Source organism: Mesocricetus auratus, unplaced genomic scaffold, assembly GCF_017639785.1.
Source record: "Mesocricetus auratus isolate SY011 unplaced genomic scaffold, BCM_Maur_2.0 Super-Scaffold_100014, whole genome shotgun sequence".
NCBI lineage: Eukaryota > Metazoa > Chordata > Mammalia > Rodentia > Cricetidae > Mesocricetus > Mesocricetus auratus.
The window spans coordinates 5,580,634-5,597,607 of record NW_024429197.1 but is presented as its reverse complement, the minus strand read 5'-3'; the positions used below and the strand labels follow the sequence as shown (position 1 = coordinate 5,597,607).

At 51.6% G+C, this 16,974-nt stretch overlaps 1 protein-coding gene across 2 annotated transcripts in view; it reads left to right on the top strand.

Moving 5' to 3' along the window:
- The window catches only part of Ece1 (endothelin converting enzyme 1), a 98,807-nt gene that overhangs the window by 32,781 nt on the left and 49,052 nt on the right, over positions 1-16,974 (top strand). The window contains exons 1-2 of one of the 2 annotated variants that reach the window (XM_040756306.1): positions 14,563-14,694; positions 14,839-14,925. In XM_040756306.1, the coding sequence (XP_040612240.1) occupies positions 14,647-14,694; positions 14,839-14,925 (135 nt within the window). In that variant the 5' untranslated portion in view covers positions 14,563-14,646. Of the gene's footprint in view, positions 1-14,562; positions 14,695-14,838; positions 14,926-16,974 lie in introns of those variants that run through there. The other variant, XM_040756307.1, reaches the window with a different exon arrangement.

Genomic DNA, 16,974 nt, shown 5'->3' with positions numbered 1-16,974 from the left:
TAACATCAACCTTCTTGCCATATTGCAATTTTCATGTCACCCAGTGACACACACACACACACACACACACACACACACACACACGCACGCACGCACGCACGCACGCACGCACGCACGCACCCGTAGCAACGTTAAAGACGGTGGTCTGCATCACACAGGCCTACTTGGGACAATGTTGAGGGAGGCCGACACTGCACTCGTGAGGAAGGGTAGAGTCTGGATGGGAGGGACAAAGACCACTCTGTTGTTCTGTCTTCCTGCACCTAAAGTTGGCTCAGCTTTGAGCCCTTACCACTCACTGGCAGCTGACACGTGGGGCTTCGGAAGAATCACGGGTTGGATGACAGAGGTCTGTTCCTGGCTGTGTATCTGGCTCAGCAGCCCCAGGGTTGGGCTTTCTCTCAGAGCCTCAGTTACTAGTCTGTTGGATGCTCTGGGGCTGGAAGGCAGAATCCCCTGCCACACTGCCCCGCTCCTCCTTAAACCCATTCTCCTCTTGCCTCAGGAACTTTTGTAGAGGTTCTGTAAAACACTTCTCCTGACTCAACCTGGTCTTTCTGGTCTCAGGCAATGTGTCACCAGCTTGCAGAGTCCTTCTCCCAACACCTGCATGACCCCTCCCTGCTGTCCTTTCTTGTATGAGGCTACCAGGACACAATCAGTTCAGGAACTGAAACAGGAGTCGAATTGCCTGGGTTTGGATCCCAACCCCACACCCTCCCCACCCCCCTGTATCCCATCCCCAACCCCTATGGCTAGATGACCCTGACTCCATTCAGAATGTAACCTCTCTGCCAGTTTCCTCACCTACCAAAGAGATTCAGCAACAAACAATATGTATTGCTACTTTCGTGAAGATACATTTAATATATATACAGAGATACATTTAAAGCACTTAGCATATAGTATTTGACTGTCAGAGAACAAGCACTCAGTACATATTTGATGTGATTCTTTCTGCCTCATTGTTTAGTATTTCTCTCCCACACCACAATTCACATTGCTAGAGTGAAGACTCTGTCTTGTTTAATGATATACTCCCTGTAGTGGGTTCATTTCCTGGGATGCAGGTACAAGATGAATGAATGAAAGAAGGGAGGGAGGAAGGGAGGAAGGGAGGAGCAGATGAATACCAGCATCTTGGGCTTCAAAGAGGTTCTGAAGACGTTTGGGTGGAGGTTGGGAAGACAGATCTGTCTTACTGTAAACTCTGAGCCCTGCCAACTCTATTCCATGCAGCCCCTATGGCATGCCAGCTTCCGCCTGTCCCGTTGGGGGTCCATACCCCTCCAGGCAGATGAACCTCTCTAGAGATGGGTGTGGCTCCCTTTTGCACCAGTGTGACCAACCCTGGGCATGGGGGTCAGTGGGAGTTTTCCCCTATGCTCAGCAGTTTTTCCTCCCAGGGCCCGCAGCATTGAATCTAGCCAGTTTTATCTTTACTGCCCACTCATTTTCCAAGCCGTCACAAATAGACACATCCCCACTGGCCCTCACACTGCTCCTAAGCCCCCCTGCTCTAGAATTTCAGGGTGGGTCGCTGACACAGCAGTTCTCCTTCAAGCCCTTCCTGGTCCCTAGTGCTCTGTGTGCCCTAGACACACAAGTGCATGTGCCCAGTCTCAAGAGGGAGGGGAAGGAATTGGAGAGATGGCTCAGAGGTTAAGAGGCTCAGAGGTTAAGAGCACTGGCTGTTCTTCTAGAGGACCCAGGTTCAATTCCCAGCACCCACATGACAGCTCACAGCTATCTGTAACTCAAGTTCCAGGGGAATCAGATACCCTCACGCAGACATACATGCAGAGAAAACATCAACCAATGTACATCAAATAAAAGCAAATAGACCAAGCCAGGCGGTGGTGGCGCACGCCTTTAATCCCAGTACTCAGGAGGCAGAGGCAGGTGGATCTCTGTGAGTTGAAGGCCAGCCTGCTCTACAGAGTGAGTTCCAGGACAGGCTCCAAAACAATACAGAGAAACCCTGTCTTGAAAAACAAAAACAAAACACACACACACACACACACACACACAACACACACACACAACACACACACACACACACACACAAAAGCAAATAGACCATTAAAAAAAAAGAGGTGGGGGGAGATAATAATGTTACTCCTAAACAGAGGTCATTGAGGCTTGGGGGACAAGACTGCTGGATGGTGAGGGCCAGAAGCAGCTTTACACCCAAGTCCAATAGGGTGGCTCATAACTACTTGTAACTCCAGCTCTAGGGGATCGGATGCCCTCTTCTTGACTTCCATGGGCACACACACACCAGACACAAAAGAATGAATGAATGAATAAATAAATAAATAAATGTAAAATACATCTTTAAAAAAAAAGCCGGTTAGTGGTGGCACACACTTTTAATTCCAACACTCAGAAGGCAGAGGTGATTTTGAGGTCAGCCTGGTCTACAGAGTGAGTTCCAAGACAGCCAGGGCTGTTACACAGAGAAATCCTGTCTCAAAAAACCAAAATTAATTAATTAATTAATTAACTAATTAATTAAAAACATTTTTATTCACTGGGCGGTGGTGACTTACGCCTTTAATCCCAGTACTCGGGAGGCAGAGGCAGGCAGATCTCTGTGATTTCAAGACCAGCCTGGTCTACAAGAGCTAGTTCCAGGACAGCCTCCAAAGCCACAGAGAAACCCTATCTCCGAAAAACCAAAAAAAAAATTGATTCAGGGCTGTGAAAAGTTTCTACACCCCAATAAGCCTCCAATAAGCCTCTCCACGATGCAGCAATCCAAATCAGACCAAATCAAACCTAATTAGAAAAAGTCTACCTCTAATGGCTACAGCACCCCTGGTGGCCTTCCAGCCTCCCAGAGAGGAGACAGGAAAGGGAGACCAGAAAAGCTGGTTTCTGGGGGACAGGTTTTTTGTTTTGTTTTGTTTTGTTTTTTGGTGTTTCTAGACAGGGTTTCTCTGAATTGCTTTGGAGGCTGTCCTGGAACTCGATTTGTAGACCAGGCTGGCCTCAATCAAACTTACAGAGATCCCCCTGCCTCTGCCTCCCAAGTGCTGGGATTAAAGGCGTGGGCCACCAATGCCCTGCTCTGGGGGGCAGTTTAAATACCCTGTGGGAGTGGTCTTGAGCATCTGGGAGAGGGGTCATCATTTGGTGGACTTTCTGAGATGCAGCAGGGTTTTGAGAGAGATAGGGGAGGAGGCTTGGGTGGAATTTCCACCAGAACATCTTTGGGTCTATGGATGCCAAGGGCTTGGGTGAAGCTTCCACCTTAACAGGCTGGCCTTGAATTCACTGTTATAGCTGAGGGCAATCCTCCTGCCTCAACTTTCAGGGTGCACCTCACACCCCCCAGTTTATGTGGGGCTGGGGTTGGAATGCAGGGCATCTGCATGCTAGACAGAGTGCTTTACCAACTAGGTTACATCCCCAGCCCCAGCTTAGTGCATAGGTCGCCACGTGCAGGCTTCTGTTTCGGACACCATGGGTCTGTACAGTTCTTCGAAGATCAACTACACACAGCTTTAAACCATAGATTTCAACCTCTGATGTAGCCAGCATTGTGCAGGGAGAGCAGACTGGTTGCTAGAGACATCTCAGCATGTCTTTGTCACATTTGACCTGCCCAGCATCCACATCCAAAGGACTCAGGCCCTGTTTAGACCTTGAGCCCCTCCCCGCCACATTTCCATTTCTCTTCTGTGGAGGTGTCACTTGTGTAGAATAAAACACAGGGGACAGCTAGATGTGTCTTGACAAACACACGCATTTGTCAGCAACCGTGGTGAAATCAAGATGGAACGCTTCTGAAATGTCTCTATTTGCCAGTCTTGCTCCATCCTAGGAAGTCCACTTTCTTAGGTTACCGCTCTCCGGACATCTGTCACCATTGTTTAACTGGTCTGGCTTGAAGCTTCATGTGACCCCTTCTCCCACATCTGGCTGAGGAGCCTCCTAGTGGGAGGCATCTTTTCTCTCTGTTGCCTGTCATGGTGCCAGCATGGTGATGAGGTGGCCGGATGAGGAGGCCAGAAGGGGTGAGGGTGGGCTGTGATGCCTTGGGACCTGTGGCCTGTGGCCTGTTCACTGGGGGCATCTGTTTACCCTCCAGCTATGTGAGAATGTGGACCTAGCAGCATCCGTGTGTTTTTGCTTTGTTTGTTTTTACAACGGAAACTTTAAAATGTTGCTCTTCATGTAAAACCCATACCATGCTGGTATTTTAAAAACTTTGACACATCTGTGGACCAGATTTGACCAGCTGGCAGCGGGAGTGTGAGCCTGTAGGAGGCAGTGACAGGAACAGCTGATGCTTGGTTCAGCCCTCCCTTTGTCTCAAGTCCTTGTTCTGTGAAGTCATTTAATCATTGTGATGATTCTTAATAAACCCGTTCTTATAGCTGAGTAAGCTGAGCTACAGGCAGGGATTAGGTGCCTGGCCACAGGCTATAGACGGAGCCCCAGGATGAGCAGTGATTTGAACCCAGCTAGTTCTAGGAACTGTATTCCTAACCATTGCCCATATTCCTCCAGGGTTCAGGGAAGCCAAGGCTGCTTGACATGGCGATGCCACGTGAGGTGTAGATCTGTCAGCCAGTCAGGTGCTGCTTCCCTGAGCAGGCCTGAGAGGGCCTAGCCCTGCCCACTGAGCCTGCCCTGACATGGACCAATTTCACATCTGGGTGCTTTTTTAGCAGCCGGGTGATGGGACCCCCAACTTTAGTAGTACTAGCATGGCAATGAGGGGAGGGGAGGAGGCTGGGAGCCTGGTAGATGCCTGATGAGGGCTTATGGGAGGTATGAAATGGGGCCCAGCCCAGGAAGGCGAGGGTGGAATCAGACAGAGCCAAGACATGCTGCTGCCTCAGGGGTGCTAGGGGCTGGGCACCCCCACTTCCTGGGGATGTGTCCAGACAAGCCAGCTATCTGGAGAAGAGGAGGATAAGGATCACTGGCAGGGCAACCTTCTGCCTCCCAGGGGTGAGGCCAGGGAGTGATCAGCTGAACTCCCATCCCACTCCCCCTCCAGGGTGCTTGTTGCATCCTCGGGACCCACTGTGGGTAGGAGAGCATCTGTAACTTCTAATTTTTAAAGAAGATGGCATAGAAGGGCCTGCAGACATATCCAGACTCTCCCCTGTGGCTGTATCCTGCCTACAAGTCCCTGAGCGGGTATAGAGTAGGTGCTAAATGAGTGTTTGCTGGGGTGTTTTTTTAAAAGCCCCACTTATGAGATGTGTGATGTTATCACTAAGAGTTTGTTGTTATTATGATTATTAGTTTTTCAAGACAGGGCTTCTCGATGTAGCCCTGACTGTCCTGGAACTCACATTGTAGACCAAGCTGGCTCCAAACTCAGAAATTCACCTGCCTCTACTTCCCAAGTGCTGGGATTAAATGTGTGTGCCACCACACCTGGCTTCCCTCCCCAGAGTTCTAAGAGGTACACAGTCACACAGTTAGAAGTGGTGGCAGAGTAAGAAGAGGACCTGTATAGGGTATTCAGTGCCAGCCTGGGGCATAGGCTGGAGGCTGGGCACGGGAGCGCTGCCTCTCAGACAGCTTGTTCCCCTCGAACCATTGGTAGGCCCTAGGGAAGACCTCACGCTGCCTGTGTCCCTTCCCTCCAGAGTTTCTAAAGCCTTAGTTTCTCAATTTGTGAAATGGGAAGAGCGCTACCCATCCCGAAGAGCTGTGAGGAAGGCCCAGCTCGCAGGACCCCTGTGAAGCGGTATTGGCCTTTTAAGGACAGGGGACTGACAGGTTCCTAGTCTAGCCCAGTGAAACTTAATCTGCGTGCCAGGCTTCAGAACGGGTGTCCAGGCTACCTTGTAGTTCTGTGTAGCCCAGGATGACATTGAAACTCTTGTTCTCCTGGGTCACCCTTCCTGGCTCGACTTACGTTACCGTTGTATTTTGGGTGCTGGGCTGAATTGTGTTTTAAATTACTTTAAGCGTCTGAGTGCTTTGTCTGTATGTACCTGTGCCACATATACCTACCCGGTGCCTGTGGATGACGGAGGGAGGGCTTTGGTCCCCTAGAACTGGAGGTACAGACGAGTTATGAGCCACCATGTGTGTTGGGAATCAAATCTGGGTTCCCTACAAGAGCAGCCGTTCCTCTTAATCGCTGAACTATCTCTCCAGCCCTGAATTTTTTCCTTTAGTTTTCTTTCTTTAAAAAAATTTTTTGAGATAGAATCTCAGGTATCCTCTGGCCTCCAGCACACTATGGAGCTGAGGATGGCCTTGAACGTCTGATCCTCCTGCCTCCTCCTCCCTGATGCTGGAATCGCGGGTGTGCGCTAGCACACCCCGTGGATGTGGTTCTTTCTGGGCGTTGGACCAGGGCTTCGTGTGTCAACTGAGCTACACCTATGGGTACCCCAGCATCTCTCTTTGTGTTCGTTAAGGGCAAGCTGACATCAGCTCTGTCATGGCACTCTCTGTCCCCCAACCTTTGCTCTAATGATCCCCTGCTGCCCGAGGAAACGAGAAACCTATATGAGTCCTGGTTCTCATTCACTGGCTGTGTGACCATAGACAAGGGAATGGACCTCTCTGGGTTATTTTCTCAACCTGAGAGGGACTCATCTTGCCCATCGTGGACCTCAGTGAGGGCTGGACAGGATCGTCCATGTAAGTTGGTTGTCTCAGGGTTCACAAATCCGAGGTATGCCTAAGCTTCCTGTCCGATCTGTTTCATCCTCTCCCTGGCCGCAGCCTGCCCACCAGGGTAACACAAATACTAATTACCACCACTTCCACAAGCTGCTTCCTGGTTGGACCTAATTACCAAGCAGGTCAGGCACGTTATAAATATCATTAAACCAGGCAGATTAGCTTTGTCCTAAGTTTTACGTGATTAGATCAGCAAATTGTTCCGGCACCCTTGTCCTCGCCAGCCTAGGACTTGCCCAGCCTGGGTGTCCCTCACGACAGTGCTGGAGAAGACACCGAGGTGCAGGTGTCATTGGTGGCTTCGGACTCAGGGCCGGCTCGCTGGTCTGCCTTGTGCACAGCGCCCTGAGAAGACCCAGGAGGCCATGTCCGAGGCAGCCGGGACCAAACAGGTGCGAGGTGGGGAGGCAGGAGCTGCGGCTGCTCTGGCTGTGGGATGGAGCCCCAAGGGACGGGACCCAGGCTCTGTGGTTTTCCGGATGTGTGGCTGTCGGCTTTGTGTGAGCACCCTCTGCAGTCCTTTTATTTTTGTGTGGGTCCTCTTCCCTCCTGAAGAGCTGGCTCCTCCTCAGCCTGCCACATGCAAGGGACGGTGACTGGATGCCAGCTCCCTGCCGGCCTGCTATGTGCCTTGCTTAGCCCAGCATACATACGGGCCCCACATGCTAGGTACCCTGCCTTCCCCGTGAGACAGGAGGGAAACCGAAAGATAGGAAGGAACTGAGATGCTGTGCTTAGGGTGAGATACTGAAGGCCTGTTTGAAAGGAGAGGGGAAGGGTCCTGGTGAAGTCCTGGAAGGCTGCCTGGAGGAAGATATCTAAGCTGAGGAGTTCACTGGTACAGAAATCGCGGGGTGCGGGGGGGGGGGGGGAGCGTGAGGAAGATATATAATATAAGCTGAGGAGTTCACTGGTACAGAAATCGCGGGGTGCGGGGGGGTGGGAGCATGGCTTGGACATGCAAAGGCTTGGGAGCAGGAAACCCGTGCATTAGGGGACCCGATCCTGTGTTTTGTTGTGGTTCCAATGTGCGTGGGGAAAGGGGTCTGTGAGAGAGATCCTAAGAGTCCGACCCTGGGCTGGAGAGAAGGTGGAGGTGCCAGCTGGCAGTTTTCCTTCCGTAGCCCCAGGAAGCCGGTCTGTTAGCAGGAGACAGGCTGGGTCTTGTCAGTTAATTTGCATCTTTCTACCCAGAGTTCAGCGGGAGATGAGCCACCTGGAGATCCAGAGACTAGCAAGCTAATAAGGAAAGGCTTCCCCGGGGAGCTGAGCCTCTGAGGCTGTGGAGTGGAGGCCTGAGGTGACCGATTGGGGTACCTGGTAGGGTACATTCCTTCACCAGTACACTAGGGAAGAAATGGAGGTGGTCAGCCGGGCGTCGGTCACTCCTTCCATAGGCACCAAAGCAGCTGCTGGCAGCGCTCCTCAGGGTCTGCATACACAAGTCGACAAGGGCCAAGTGGGCATATGTAGAGTCTCTGTTATACTGTTCACAGACCACAGTGGCCCACCCTCAGGTAGGGCTGCCACGTGTCTTGGAGGAAGCAGACAGCAACCTGAGCTCCCCCTGTGTATTCTGACCTCGGGTGGTTCCCTAAACCTCAGCTTTAGCCTCCTGCAAACCCCTGCCCCACACCCTACACCCTACACACTGCTACCTTTCACCTCTTGCCCAATATCTCCTTTCCCTGTTAGGCCAATGCCATTAGAACCTGTGGTAGCCCAAAGCCAAATCTCTTAGCCCAACCTACCAGGTTCTAGCCTTTTATTCCCCACAGCTCAGATGGAGTGGCCTGTGGTCTTCAAAGAGCCCTCCCTGCCTGCCTGAGAGATAGGCCCTGGAGTGGGGGTGGGGGGAGGCGGGCAACAAGAAAAGGAGGAATGAGGGAAGATGAAGAGAATCAGAGATCAAGTCTTAGTTGTGTTAATTGGCAGGCTTCAGTTTCCAAACCTGTGAAATAGGTGTCTTGGGACTGGTTCCACAAGATGATCATAGATAGAAATAAGATAAGGCCATAAAAGAGCCTTGTCAAGAGTCAGCAACTTGGGGGGGGGGTTGGCCAGCTATCATTATTATTATTATTATTATTATTACTTAGTGCTTGGACTAAAACTCAAGGCCTTGGACATGCAAGCAGGTTAGCTGCCACTGAGCTGCTGGCCATGACCAGTTACATTTATTTATTGTTTTATTTAAGATAGTAGTCAAACTGGCCTTCTACCCCCATTCTGATGTTGACATCTCCTCCCTCCCTCCCTCCCTCTGGGGTAGAGTCTCTTGTTCTGCAGACTGGCCTTGGATTTACTGTGTAGTCAAGAATGGCCTTGAACTCCTGATCTTCCTACCCTACCTCCTAAATCCTGGGATTGCGGGCATGTGCCACCATGCCCAGTTTGTTGAACCCAGGGATTCATGCTAAGCAAGCGCTCCAACCCATCCAGCTATATCCCCAGCCCTGTGTTTCATTGCAGGGACCAACTGCAGTTCAAGAACCTTGTTTTAGAAGTAACCACAGTAGCTACGGGGAGAGATCAGTTAGTAAAGTGCTTGCCATCCAAGTGGGAGGACCTATATTCAAATATTTAACCCCCAAAGCCCATGGAAAAAGCTGGAGAGGTGGCTCAGTGGTTAAGAGCACTGGCTGCTTTTACATAGGTTCCCAGCACCCACGTGACTGCTCACAACTGTCTATAACTCCAGGAGATCTTTAAGTTTCAGGAGATCTGACACCCTCACAGGGACATACACACAAGCAAAACACCAATAAACATAACATAGAAATAAAATAAATATATAAATATAAATATATATATATGTATATCCAAGTGTGCAGACAGGGCTTTGGAATCCCAGAGCTGGGGAGGTGGAAACAGAAGAATCCGTGGGGCTCTCTGCCCAGCCAGTCTCTCTGCCCAGCCAGTCTCTCTGCCCAGCCAGTCTCTCTGCTAGCCAGTCTAGCCTGCTCAGTGAGTTATAACCAAGTGAGCGACCCTGCCTCAATAATAAAAGATGGCCAGTGCCTGTGTGGGCCACCACTGGAGGTTGTCCTCTGGCCTGCAGGCACACTACATACTATGTGATAATGGTAGGAATAACTCGGGCACTGTCTGTGGACTTGGCGCTGATCTCCACACTTACCTGCCGCTGGGAAGTGGCAGAATGGGTTAGCAGACTGAGGTTTCCTGCGAGAGCTTTCGCTGTCTCCATCTTCATGCCTGTTGAGTGTGTACCGGGTAATGGTAACTTCTCACAGATCCCAGCCACACTGGTGGGTACTTGGCCACCAGGGTGGCCCCCTAAGCAGTGGAGACTTAGAATGTGAAAACAGCCCAGGTGCAAATCGTCACTCTCTTTATCACTTCTGACACTCTCCAAGATTCCCTGAAGATCCCTGCCTTGGGCAAACCAACCACAAAATCCATCTGACTAAAGCTGTTGGGACCCATGGGTACCACCAGAACACAAGCCTTTGTCATCAGAAACATGGAAGCATCTTTGTGCCTCACTTACGCTTATCCCAAACCCCCAGTGGCCGATGCAGGGCAAGTTTCCAGGTCTGGCACCATTGTCCTCATCTGGTTTTTATCACTTTCCCGGCCATCGGGGACCCGGGACCCGCATTCCACAAGGAGCTGCCATTCCCACTTTACCACCCTTGATCTCAGCTAAGCAGTTCTTGTGCCATCCAGGCCCAGATGCAGCCCAGATTTCTGGAAGGGGGGGCTACGAAGCATCAGGGTGTGGTGCCCATATAACCACAAATGAGGCCATTAAAACAGGCCCTGGCCGTTCTGCCAGCCCAGGGCCTAGTCTTCCCAAGGCATGCAGACTCTATGAGGTTCCCACCGGAAATAGTCCTGCCTTCTACAAAGAACATAGGCCCTGGTGTCCAGGCCCAGGCTTGAGACCTGACTCTGATCCTGACTGACTTGATGTGTGGCCTGGCCTCCCTGGACAACTTAATGAAGCCAGTATGGGTGGGTTTGCAGGAAGGTGAAAAAGCTCATATGGCAGCACCTCATGACCCAGCCAGAGCACTGGAGAGGTGAATCCCCCGGACCCTCGCTCATCTGTTTGTTAAGTGGAGATAAGGATGTTGCCTGAGAGGGGGGAAGAGCTGAGACAAAAGGGACTCTTAAGACATCTTGCCTGGCATTGGTGGCGCAGCCCTTTAATACCAGCACTCGGGAGGCAGAGGCAGGCGGATCTCTGTGAGTTCAAGGCCAACCTAGTCTACAGAGTGAGTTCCAGGACAGGCTCCAGAGCAATACAGAGAAACCCTGTCTCAAAAAACAAAAACAAAAAAAAAAAAAAAAGAGAGAGACACCTTAAGTGACACCCAGTAGGTATAGAGTCCTGTCACTACCTCCCCTTCCTCTGTCTATAAATGGAAGACACACCTGCTAGGCTAGCCCGGGTGGCTGTGGGGACCTGTCATCTGTGGAGTACCTGGCAGGTCCAGAGAGAGGACAGCCCTTGGTGCATGTCACCCACTCAGGTATAACATGCTCCCTACTGAGGAGAGGTGGGTGAGATGCTCACCCCATCTGAGGTAGGTGCGGTTTCACTTCGGGCCCAGCTGGCATTGCAGGAATGGGGTGAGGCTTTTGTGAGCTGAGAAACCCACAGTTCTTTGCAATGCTTAGTTCTCTTGAGAGGTTTAAGAGCTGCCTGCGTCATCCAGTCACTGACAGCTGCCTTGGGATGGATTGGGCATGGTTGTCCACCACCCATAAGCACCTTGGCTCAAACATCTAGAGGCAACTGGGTAGTGGTGGCACACGCCTTTAATCCCAGCACGCTGAAGGCAGAGGCAGGTGGATCTTTGTGAGTTACAAGGCCAGCCTGGTATACAGAGTGAGTTCCAGGACAGCTAGGGCTACATGAAGAAACCCTTTCTTAAAAACAAAACAAAAAAAATCTAAGGGCTGTATCCCCAGGCCAGGCCCTTGAGGGAACAGGCCATGCTCTGTCTCCACCCCACTCCTGTTCTGAGATGCTTGCTGTAAGGAGGTAGCACAGGGAGGTCCTGGGAAGACACTTCAGTGGGGGTAGATGCTGTCAGTGGTCAGGAGGTTTCCTGGAACAGAAGGTCTCTGAGACGAACTGGAAGTAAAAGGAGCCCTTGCTTAACCTGCTGGCAAGCTACTTCCCTTAGCTTCAGTTTCATTCTGCATAAAAGGGGCCAACGAAACCCACCAAAGGGAAAGGATACCAAGCTGAGAGGGTAGGAAGAAGGAAACTTCCTGCTCTGGCCCTCCTAGGTGCCAGGGGATGTGTCGGGGGATCAAAACTCCTTTTCCAGGGCCCTTTCCTCCTGTGATTAGCACCTGTCACTAATGCAGCCAGATCTCTCATTTTTGAAAATCCTTAGGTGTCTTTCCCTCCTGGAGTGAAGTAATAGGAACTCCCTCACCCAGTGAGAGAGGCAGAAGTTTCAGGAATTTGGATTGCCCCCACCCTCTCACCCCCTCGAAGTGGGGCTGCAGAGATGACTCAGTGGTTAAGAGCACTGGCTACTTTTGGCAGAGGACCCAAGTTCAGTTCCTAGCACCTACATGGCAGAGTCCCAATGCCCTCTTCTGGCCTCCATGGGCACCAATTACACATATGGTATACATACACACATGCAAGCAAAAAGGTCATATACAAGAAATAAGAGTAAGCAAATCTTTTATTTTTTTAAATGATTTTTCTAGACAGGGACTTGTGTAGCCCTGGCTGTCCAGGAACTCACTTTTTGGACCAGACTGACCTTGAACTCGAAGATCCACCTGCCTCTGCCTTCTGAGTGCTGGGACTAAAGGTGTTTGCCACTACAACCAGCAACAAATCTTTTAAAATTTTTTATTCTATGTTGCAGTTTTTATTATTTTTTAAAGATGTATTTATTTATTAGGTATACAGTGTTCTGCCTGCATGTATGCCTGCAGGACAGAAGAGGGCACCAGATCTCATTATGGATGGTTGTGAGCCACCATGCGTGGGTGCTGGGAATTGAACTCGGGACCTCTGGAAGAGCAGCCAGTGCTCTTAACTGCTGACCCATCTCTCCAGTTCTATGTTACAGTTTTTCACTTTACATACAAGTATATATGTAAGCACACCACTTGCATGCAATGCCTGTTGAGGCCAGAAGAGGGCATCTGATCCTCTGGAACTGGATCAGATGGTTGTGACTGCCATGTGGGTACTGGGAACCAAACCTAGATCCTCTGGAAGAGCAGCAAGTGCTCTTAACCACTGGACCATCTCTGAAGCCCCCAAATAAATAAATAAATAAATCTTTAGGAAGAGGTATTTCACACACACACACACACACGCGCGCGCACACTCCCTTGGATGTGTTTCTGTGTTCTCCTAAGCAGTGCATTAGACACTGAAGCTTTTGTGGGAATTTGAAGGCAGCCCCTCGCCACTGCTGGCTCCCCCATTCAGCTCAAGAGCAGTTGTTGAGCACCACTCCATGCCTGGTGATGGGTAGTCTCCCACACGTGCCCAGCTGCTGTAGGCAAAGCTCACGGTTCTGGGGGGGGAAAGGGGAGGAGCACCAGGTAATAAACACTAAAATCAGAAAGTTAACCGGGTGCTAGTGGGTGTATGTGGAGGTGCACACCTGCGATCCCAGTACTTGGGAGGTGGAGGCAGGAGGATGGTGAGTTCCAGGCTCGCCCAGGCTACGTAATAAGACCAATAAGACCCTGTCTCCCAGAACAAAACAGCCATAACAGACCGTGCTGACTACTATAAGGGAAGGAAGAGGCTGCTGTAAGAGGATGTGGAGAGCTACCTAGGGTGTTTAGGACATCTGAGCCGGTGGCATTTAATCTAAGACTGGAACTGGCTGTGGGAGGAACCAGAAAAGAACTTTCCAGGTGGCGGAAGGGAGCAACAGCTACAAAGGACTTGGCTGAGAAAGAGCAACGCAGGTATCTGCAGATCTGAACAAAAGCCAGGGCAGAGATCTGGGGCCTTGGTGTGTAGCAGCTGAAGGGGAGGGTTGGGGACCAGCAGCCCTGAGCCTGGCAAAGACTGGGGGACTTTGAAGCTAGTGTGGTACGATGAGAATTTCATTTACAATGGCTGGCTGACTCTAGCAGCTGAGCAGGCTGTCAGAGGGAGGGCCCTGGGGATGAACTCAAGTGGGATTTGACACCGAGCACCTTTACCTACCTGAGCCATCTTAGTGGCCCCTAAAGCCTGGAAACCCCCAGGAGCCACCATCCTCACTGGTCCCTCCCCCTAACTTGGACAGCCACCTCACCCCTCCAGGCTGGCTCACTTGCATGAATGCCCAACAGTGAGAATCAAGTTGGCACGGATCAGAAATGGTGCTTAGGAGGGATGGCTCTGCGGTTAAGAGCACTGACTGTTCTTCCAGAGGACTGGGGTTCGATTCCCACCACTCTTACTTTCACTGGCACGCATATGGTACACATACATTCCCACAGCCAAAACACTCACAAACATTTTTTAAAAGACGAAAAGAAAAGAAAAATGACTAATTGGAAAGCTGAAACCTCCAAATTCACTCAGCAGTCAAGTCAGGGGACTTTCTTAGAATTGTAGAACTTCATTTAGAACTCTGGCTTTAAAGCTCTCGAATTAGAGGGAAAAGGAACTGAGATGTTGGGGGGATTCCTGACTCCTCCTCCATCCCACATCCCGCAAGCCTTTCTAGCTAGGTGGAAGACCCCTTGTCTCACCTAAGGGCTGATGGTGAAGGAATCTGTCTTGACCCAGCTAGGCTTTGCTGACCTTCATTCATTATGAATGAAGCCTCTATGAGTCCCTGTCCTGCTATCTAGGGTCTGGGGCTGGGCCTGGAAAGAAAGAGGTCCCCATCCCAACTCTCGTGGAAGGCCAGGGAGGAACATGTGCTGCAGGCCACACCCACTTTCCAGCAGGCCCCGCCCCCGGCAGCCAGAGAGTGGAGACACCAGGGGATCCGAGCGGGACTGGGCATCGTGGGGCACAGCATGCGGAGTGTGTGGCCACCACTGGCCGCCGTGCTGTCCGCTCTGGGGGTGAGGCGGGTGTGGCGTGCGGGGAGGACCGTCCATTCGTGAACTGATCTCGGGTGGCCGGGGCGGGGCGGGGCGCCGGGGGCCCCGCTTCCCCATTTGGCTATGGAGACGCTGAAGGAGTCCGTTCTGCACTTGGCATTGCAGATGTCATCCTACAAGCGGGCCACGCTGGACGAAGAGGACCTGGTGGACTCACTCTCCGAGGGCGACGTGTACCCCAATGGCTTGCAGGTAGGGACTCCAACCTTTGCTAGTTCAGCGGTGCCCCACCCCCACTTAGCCCCAGAGGGGAAAGGAGGTGGGTCGTGTACCCCGCAGCTCTGGATCCATCCCACCTACAGTTCCAACCTTCCCGGGATCCTTCAGGCTACAACTCGGATGCAGACGTACTCTCCTGCCCTGAACTTTTCACAGGACAGCTGGGGGGTGGGGTGGGGGGAGTGATGGGAAACTTGCCCGGGGTTTCAGCGACCCAGCACCCAGCCCTGACAGCCTAACACTGTCTTCACTTCTGCGTGGCGGGTCCGGCCACCCTGGAGCCCTGGCCGGGACACATTACCTCCATTTCTCTCCGTCCTCTCTGACGACCTGTATTAACTGGGGGGGGGGAGGGGGAATGGCGTGCCCCCTCACCCCCCTCCACCAGCCCCCCTGCCCTTTGCCAGCCTACTCCGGAAGCTTAGTTCCTTCCTTCTAGTGTGTGCCCCGTGGGAAATTCAGAGACTTAACATCTGACTTGACAGTGCCTTGCAGGAGAGGAGGGCTGTTGCCCAGGCTTTCTCCTCTCCTCTGCCTGGGGCAGCGCTTTCTGGCCAAGCCCTCTACAAGGGTAGAGTTTAGACATGGGTGGATAAGCTGAGTTTTGAATGGGAACACCCAAGGCAGTTCTGGGATCTGGTTCTTGAGAAACCATCCCAAAGAGGGCAGGACCAGGAGGATTTCTGCTGCGTGGGCCTCGGAAGGGACAGAGAAGAGGCTTGGGTACCTTGTGAAGGACACCTAATCAAAACTTATCTCATCGAAGGAGTGGGGCCTCAGCCTTCCAGGCCTCCATTGGTCTCCTCTGGTTAGTGACGTAAGCCGGGGGGAGACTCCTGGCTCCTCCTTCTCCCCAGTGCCTCTGCCCACTGGGATTTGGCTCCCTGCCTGCTGCACCCCACTCAACCTTCAGGACTGCTCTAAGCTGTAGGGGTATTTCCTCTACCTGCATTAGAGGAAACTGAGGACAGTCACACTGCTAGAAACTGGAGAGGGAGGGTCGAACCCAGCCTGTCTCGGATCTCTTCCTGCCAGCTCCTCATAGTGGGTTACACAACACCCACTCTCCCTTCAGTCTCTTTTGGTCTTACTTGTCATAGAAAGTTCTAAATGTGTCAGCCTCGTGTAAGCATCTCCCAGTTCACAAGAGAATAATACTCTTGTGATAGCAACAGTCCACCTGGGTGTGTATAGCCACTTCATATCAACAGCACATTCATCTGAGTGAGATTCTCCCAGAGCACTGAGAAAACTCTGGTGCGCTCTCTCTCTCTCTCTCTCTCTCTCTCTCTCTCTCTCTCTCTCTCTCTCTCTCTCTCTCTCTCTCTCTCCCTCTCCCTTCTTCCTTCCCTCCCTCCCTCTCGTTCACCATCTCTCTGAAGCCAGGATCCTGGCTGTGAATTCTGACCCCCCCCCCAGACTCTGAGCAAGCCACATAGTCTATTTCAGCCCTCATCTGTAAAATAGGACAAGGAAGAAATGGAGTGACCTGTGTCACTGCTAGGATCACTGTTTTGTGACCCACAAGGGAGGGCAGGTAGCCATATCCCAGGTGCTGAAGCTGAGACACAGGACCGGTATGAGGCGTCTTGTGTGGGTTGAACCTCTGTCTTGGTGTCCTCATAGCAAGCTGCCTGAGTAGGTGTATTTCCTGATACCTTTACAGAAACATGCAGGAACGTGGCTGAGAATTCGGGGGCATTTCTGTAGGTGCCCTGTAAGTCTTGCTTGGAGCCTCCATGACTTCCCCAGAGCAAATACAAGCTCGTCAGTGCTCTCTCAGCTAAAAGCCAAGAACCATCCATCTACTCTCCCCTCCCCTCCCCTCTCTTCTTTCCTGCCCCCTCCCCATTATAGCCCAAGCCCCCCCCCCACTCCGGGTCTTCCTACCTCCAGTACCAGGATTGCAAGTATATACTGCCAGGCCTAGCTATATTGCAACCTTAAGCCTTCTAATAGCTTAACGTTTTAAGTCTCTTGGGTTATTATTCAATATAAATGTTCTACGTGTTTATGGATTAA